This window comes from Larus michahellis, chromosome 5 (genome assembly GCF_964199755.1).
Source record: "Larus michahellis chromosome 5, bLarMic1.1, whole genome shotgun sequence".
Classification (NCBI taxonomy): Eukaryota; Metazoa; Chordata; class Aves; order Charadriiformes; family Laridae; genus Larus; species Larus michahellis.
In genome coordinates, this window is record NC_133900.1 from 52,188,710 (window position 1) to 52,195,977 (window position 7,268).

At 44.1% G+C, this 7,268-nt stretch overlaps 1 protein-coding gene across 9 annotated transcripts in view; it reads left to right on the forward strand.

Moving 5' to 3' along the window:
* Positions 1-6,432, forward strand: part of REEP1 (receptor accessory protein 1) — a 70,942-nt gene extending 64,510 nt beyond the window's left edge. For 8 of the 9 annotated variants that reach the window (XM_074587293.1, XM_074587297.1, XM_074587298.1 and 5 more), the window contains 2 exons: positions 179-318; positions 2,576-6,432. In XM_074587293.1, coding sequence (XP_074443394.1) covers positions 179-318; positions 2,576-2,647 — 212 coding nt within the window. In that variant the 3' untranslated portion in view covers positions 2,648-6,432. Of the gene's footprint in view, positions 1-154; positions 319-2,575 lie in introns of all 9 variants that reach the window. The other variant, XR_012587023.1, reaches the window with a different exon arrangement.
* The last annotated feature ends 836 nt before the right edge of the window (positions 6,433-7,268 follow it).

The following is a 7,268-nucleotide window of genomic DNA, read 5'->3' on the forward strand; positions in this document are numbered from 1 at the left end:
GGGCCTTTTGATTTCTAACCCCACAGCTGCTATTACTAGAGTGTGATGTGTGAACCTTCTGTCTATTAATCCCTGGAAGATGCATGGCTTTGCAGTGAGGGGGTGTGTGAATCAAACTGTTGCTGATTTCCTCATCCTTTGTCTTCACGTTTAGACTGTAAATGGCCATGTTAAATAGGTGTGGACAATAAGTATGAAAAGCCACCTGAGACAAACTGTGGAACAAAAGGCTCTGTGTTCTCAGATGATGAAGAGAACGATTCATTGGATTGTACATCCATGAACAAAAGGCCCAAAAAGAAGGATCAACCCCTTGAGGTACTTCAATATTGTCAAGGCTCCTCCTGTGACATTCCTTGAATGCACGTTTCTCTCTGGTCTAAAAACACTGAGTCCAAACAATACATTTCTGGTCTTTCAGGGGTGGGTCTTGCCATGGGTTCACTCACTTTTCTGCATGTGTGGATTTCCTGAAAGAAGTCTGAATTAGTGCCAGTGGAGGTAATAGTTATATGAAGCTTCAGAGTCGGATCTGAATTGCAAAATTTGGATCTCGCTCTAAACCATGTGCTAATGTGGAGATATTTGGGTGAGAGGATTTGGATATCAATTGATAGTTGATTTTTCGTGTCTGTAGAGTAAAATATATTCTTCCCCTCAAGGCTGGATAGTTAGCGGTGAGAACAGCCAGCACCCACAGGCAGAACGCTCGTAGTTCAGAACCCAGTCCCTGTCGCTTGAGTTCACACCTAGCCAAACCCCACTGAAACCAGCAGGAGTTCTTCCTTCATGACTTTGACAGGTTTTTGAATCAGGCACTGTATTAACAAATATGCTTTAAGTTGCTTCATGGAAACAAAAGAGCTAAAGGAGATGCAGATCTCATTCTGTGGTTTGACAAAAGCAATTTTAGCAACATTTTGATGTGGAGGAAATAAAACCTCCATGGGAGATGCTGTAGACAGGCTCCTTCCAGATCTGGGCAGGGAGGATGGAGCCACAGCCAGCTGGTCTCAGATCCGAGCTGGGAGATCTCCACTATGGGGAAGCTGGGTTTGTTCCCCCATCGCCTTGGCTCAGAGTGAGGGAACTGGAGCAGTGTGGTTTGGTAAGCAGTTGTGTGACCTTGTGGTGGCTCATCCTACCTCTGGGGGGAATCTCACCAAAAGCTGGGCTGCTCTGGTCTTACTGTGGAAAGGTACAGCCTCTGTAGCTACTCTCAGAGCCGCCAAGTGGCCTCCTGGAGGAGGCAGAGCTATTCATTCCTGATTTAAGAGTCTTTACTGTGCAGTTAACGGCTGCTTTGCTTTAAAAGCTGGCTGGCTCCCAAGGAGCAGCCTTCTCCCAAGCTGCAGCAGATACTGCTGTAGTTGTCAGCCTGTGTCCCTAATCTCCTCCTTTACAGATAGTGACTCAGAGACAGCAGCTATGGAGTCTGGGGTGGTGTGGGATCCCTGCTTGCCATACACAGCAGCTTTCTTCCTCAGCTTTTCTACTCCAGATGTGCCTTTCTGGACACAGCTGTCCCATCCAGCTGTGTTGTGCTTTTAGGGACTCACTGTGGGGACTTGGGGTAAAATTTCAGGCTTGGAAGATGGGGTGGGGTGTTGGATTAATCCCATCTCTGAGAAAAACTACCTTGGTTTATGGGCAAGCTGGAAGAGTTGGAGATTTTAGATGGAGTCTAAACAAAACCTCACTGCACTGCAGTTCCTTATCTATATGAACGTTTATACCTTGCTGCATCACAAGAATGTGGAAATACAAGATGATCTTGGGTTGGAAAGTCCTATAAAATAGAAATGACAAAGTCCTCATTTATGAATGGTAGGACCCTGTCATAGTCTTACAGGTAAATAGGTTGATTCTGTTAAAGAAAATAAAGCTTTGGATATTTAGGTAAATGGGTAGAAGAGCTTCCCAGGCCTTGCAGTGCTACTTGCACAGCATACATGATGCTATGACAGGCCTCTGCACTGAGAATCTGTGCTCCTCCACAACATCTGGTAACCATTTATTTTTCTGAAGTTCGCAAGACACAATGCCATGCCAAAGCTCTTCTGAGAGAAGTACGCACTGCAGATTGGGGTGGGTTTTTTGTTTGTTTGCTAGTCTAACTAATTTCTGTCTCAGCTGGGGAACGGGGTTAATGACAGTAAACCAGTTTCATGGAGCTGGTTTGGCTCCTCCTGGGCGTTCAGGGCTCCTTTTTAAAGCTCTCTGCATCAGCTGACTGCAAGGCAGAATGGCAATAGTTGGCTTCTAAAATAATTTCAATGGATTGTGTCTGGCCTGTCTCCCAAGCGAAGGGCTGATCTTTTAAAAGGGCTTTAACCAAGTGCCAGGTGGGAAGGTGTTGGTGTAACCTGGGTAAAGGACCACAACAGGTTTCTTAAAGGAGTTAGTCTTCAGCGGGTCATTCATTAACGATCTTCAGGGCCAAGATCTTCCTCTCCATTACTTTGTGTCTGGAACAGGATCATTGCCACAGAGGTGCCAGAAAGATGGGTGAGTTTTAAGGAAAGAAAAAACCTTTCCTGTTATGCCACTGAAGTTTTCTCATGCTTTTCTGCAGGCACCGCCTAGGACCCTTAGACCTCGCTTCAGGAAGAAAAGTACCTCGTCCTCTGCCACTGAAACAATGTGAGTGCAATGAGCCAATAGCACCAAGATCCACAGAATGTCTCTCTTCTGCCTTAAAGAGCTACTCGTTGATAATGTAGGAAACAGCAGTGGGATGGATGTGCTTTGATGTACAGCGTTGTAGACACGGCCTTTCTCTCTCCTCTCTCTGTATCCTTCTGTTACACGCTTCTCGCGTTTGTCCGTGACGTGGGTAGGACAGTCCAGCAGACACCTGCAGGTTGAGAGTCCTTGTTTCGTTTGCAGAGTGTGCACCCACTCTCGCTAATCCTGTGAGGTTGTACATTTACAATTCTCATTTGTGTCTGCATAGCTCTAGCTCTGTGAATGCACAACGGAAACAAAAATAATCAGTTACTCATGATGATACATTGACAGTGGTTTTATTTATGGCTTTATCATTAATGAAGTGGATTTGCAGAAGCCATGGATTTCTCTTTCCTCCCTTCCTCCTCAAGACTGTGAATGATATAACAAATGCCAATGTACTTTGACTGTACAAAATGTCTAAGATTCATTAGTGAAAGCTGAGCTGCAACTCTGTTTCTCTTTCTGCAAGTACATCACCTGTATTCTGAGAAAACCATTGTGCTAAAAACCATAGAGACAGAACCACTTACAGAGGACGAGGAAGAGATGTGCAAGAGAAAATAAATGGTTTCAATGATGTAATGAAGGAGGAGTCTTAATTTTGATCAGCCTGAGCCAGGAGAGTATTGTGTGGAAAATGATGGCGGCTAGAAGAGCTAGATCGCATCGCTTGTGGCAAATGTTCTACTGCCAGTTTTAAAATGTGAGCAAGCCAGGCTTGTCCCAGCTGCAGCGACAGAAGTTAGAATCGCTTTAGTGATGCACTTCCAGGGGAAAATGCAGCTTTCTCCCCTGCCTGCAGCAGCATCAGTCCCAGCGCTCTGCTCTCCTGGAGAGGTGCTGCTGTTTTACTTGCACGAGCAGGGCAGGGCGCTGGGTCTGAGCTGCTTTTTGAAGCCTGGAGTTTCGCCTGTAGCATGGAGTTTGGTTAGAACCACAAGAACCAGATGGAGTGGTGTGTTTGTATCCATATATAAATGAGAAATATAAAAGAAGAGGAAGACATGGTAGGGTTTGTGTATTTGTGCTTCGAGTTGGTGTCTCTTGTAAGTGTTGAGCATGTGAGATTCACACATAAGTTAACTACGTGTCCCTTTGTGTTTGCTCTTGGACCTGTCACATAGACTAGAAAAACATTTAGCATTACGTAGAACGTGCCGCCACTAATGGGTCAGTACACGGGCTTGATGATGAACAGTATTGTTAATCTAGTTCAGGTGCAGCAGCCCCGGATGCCAACAGCCGGCTGGAGCGTATCAGGCTCAGAGATAAATCTGAAGTGGCCTTTGAAACCTTTTCTCTGCCGGGTATGCACCGATACCCCAGCTGTCCCTGTCTGATGGATCCCTGAGGTTTCCCCCAGAGCTTCCTACGTATGTGGGGAAGAGAGAAATAAATTATGTGCACGCACAAATGTTTATCTGACCTGGTTAGGAAGCAGGTATTTCCTGTGTCTGCCACAATATTTGGCTTCATCACCTGAGAATTTTATTTCCTTTACATGTGCTAATATTCAATCATATTTTGCAATGGGTAAGAAGGAAAAAAATCTTCAGAAAGTAAATTGAAAAAAAAAACCCAACAAACCTGTCTAAATAGCAGTTACAGAAGAGTCAGTCCTTGGAAAATACTCAGCAAAAGCTTTGAGGAGCTAAGCTTGTGTGTTTTATTTTTAAGCAGCTTTAGAGTTGATTTGATTTCTTTTGGCAAACATTAAAAAGAAATAGAAAAACTGCCTGCAGTGTTAGCAGAAAATAAAATCCTGTTGCAAGCAAGCTACGTTTCCCTGCTATGCAATGGGCTGCCATAAGATAAAAAAGCTGACAAGTTTGCACTCAATTATGCCAAAAACCCCAACAACATAGAGCTACGTAACAGCTGACATTCTATTCTCTGACACGCTGTATTAACATTGATTCTCACTAAAATTATTAAATGTGCGTCTAATCTGCTGTTTTACTGTAAACTTGACTGTTTAGCATTTCTGAAGTGCTGAGGTGAAATTGTTGACAAGGGAGTTGCCTTATATCTCTCAAAACATTCACTGTATAAATGAGAAAAATAAACCTTTTCATATCTCTGGCAAAAATGTATTAATTTATCAACCGAGCTGTATATTTGTGTATAGATAGACGAGAAATGTGAATGCCTCACCACGTACACTTGGTGCCGTAGTGTTCTGTATGCAGAAGAGAACGGTCGTTTGCTTTTGATTCCTCATCTTCCACACACGGGTTGTTTACAGGTGTTGCCCCAAGTCTGCCATGTCACTCTCTGGCTACTCAAACAAACACTAGACACGTCAAGGCTTTTGTTCCAGTTTTTCTCTTGAGCCTCCGCTAAGGAACAAGCCCGACCAAGCGACTTCGTTGCCTTCCTGCGCTGATGCCGACCCCTCCTGGCAAAGGAGCGTTTGCAGGGCTTGAGCAAAGGGAGGTGGCCTGGATGGACGGTGGCTTCTTGTGTTGACGGGGAGCGGTTCTCCGGTGTAAGCCATCTCACCGCTTGCACGTCGCTCCTCCTCAACGCAAGGCGTCTTTCAGCTAGTGGTTTAAAATAGCAGATGTGGCTTAAGTAAGAAAAGCCCGGTTTTGGGGCCTTTCAGGCAGCTGGCCTCTACGGTCAGTTGTCTAGGGCTAGCAGGCACCTCCCGACTTCTCAGAGACGGCCTGGAGAGCGGAAGCCTGAAAGAGCAGGCCAGCCCTAGGAAATACAGCCTTTAGCCAGCACGTGCAGTTTTGAGCATTATTTTTGCAATATTGAGGCTGAGGGAAACTGCATCTGAAGATGGTCCATGGAAAATGGGCCTGTGAATTACTTCACAAATTTACCATAAATTCACTGCAATTATGAGGGGAATGAGCTCAGAGCAGCTCAGTGCAGTCCTCCACGCCTCCTCTCCTGTCGTAGGGGCCAGTGTCAGCGCAGTTACAGCAGTTGCCAACTGCTGAATCAGGATCACATCAAATATAGAGAAGACGGAATTCATGTGTATCACCATCCCCTTGGAATTAATCCCACGCTAATTTAAATTGTGCAAGTGCAAACCCAGCACAGAAGGAAAAGAGAATGTGGTTATTTATCCCTAACGAGAGGGAGAAAGCCGCTTGGAGAGATGCGATGTTCCCTAGCCTCATGTAAACAACCCGCTGCCTCTGACTGCTCCCTGAAGTGTTCTCACGTCGTGATGAAACCCTCGTACTTGTGACCGAATGCTCCTTAATCAGTCTCCTTTTTGCTGTTTGTTTCATTTTGCATCTAGCACCGTATTTGAAATAGCAGAGAACACTACGTTGGGATTTGCGTTTAGACGAACTATTTGAGGATCATAATTGTGCACTTCATGTGATTTCTTTCCTGTGGTTGGTAGAAAAGATCCGTGATGAAATGGTACACTTAAGGCCTCGCAAGGGTGGCCATTACAACAGTATTCCAAAGGTTGATGTTTTGCTGGTTTTGCTATACTGCTTGATATACATCTTGAATAAAGTCTTAAACTTTTCTTTAAAAAAAAAAGAAAACAAAAAAAGAAAACATCATGTATCTGGCAGGCCAGAATAATTACTTTGATCGCTGTATTATTTTTATCTCAATTCTGGCTGACTGTATATAGATGTATTCACTAAGTGCTGCATGTCCTTCGGAACTTCTTTCTGTATTATGAACTGGAAAAAAAAATACAGCTACTAAACACTCTGAGTAACCGGTGAATTCATTGTACAGCAAACCATCTCCTGCTCTACAGGTGGCTCTGGAGCTCATAACTCTCTGCTTAATAATGGGTGGGTTATTAGTGAATGTTACGAAGCTACTGCTGGCAGCAATTCCCCTTCGTACACTTGCTGGAGTATCAGCTCTGTGGAGAACACCTCTGATCTACCCCTTAGCAAAACCCGAGACTGCTTGCACTGTGCACTCCAAAAGGGCCCTGTAATAAATCCTTGCGTGTGTTCCACATGTATGTGTGAGTGGAAATATGCAGCATGAGGTATAACTAGGCTTAAAGAAAGAATAAACAAGCAAATACCCAGAACTGACTGCTTGAGGATGCAGTGTAGGACCAAAGAATATACTCTACTACTCAATAACCAACACAGGATACAAAACGGGAGTCTTGTAATGGAACTTGGTGGCTAATTCAATTTTAAATTAGTTATAAAGCTGCATGTAGCCATGAAACACCATGGGTTTTTTGTGCTTTCTAGCATGGAGACAAGGCAAGTTTATGTGGTACCGTGGCAGGCAACGATACTGAAACAGGCCCTGCTCTCCCTTCTCCCCTTGCCAAAGGAAGACTCCATTCAATGAGCTACCAATAAGTATGGATACAGCAAAATATATCCTGGGGTTACTTAAACATGTTTCTTTTAACAATTTTAAGATTAAATATGTGGAATTATTCGCTTTTAGTGATGTTTAAACTGTATTCATCCATGTACATACGTTATACACAATCATGGGAAAACAACAGACATCAGAACATGTAGGTGACCAGCTTGTCCTCTGTTAAGTAAAATACATACTGCAGCTCAAAA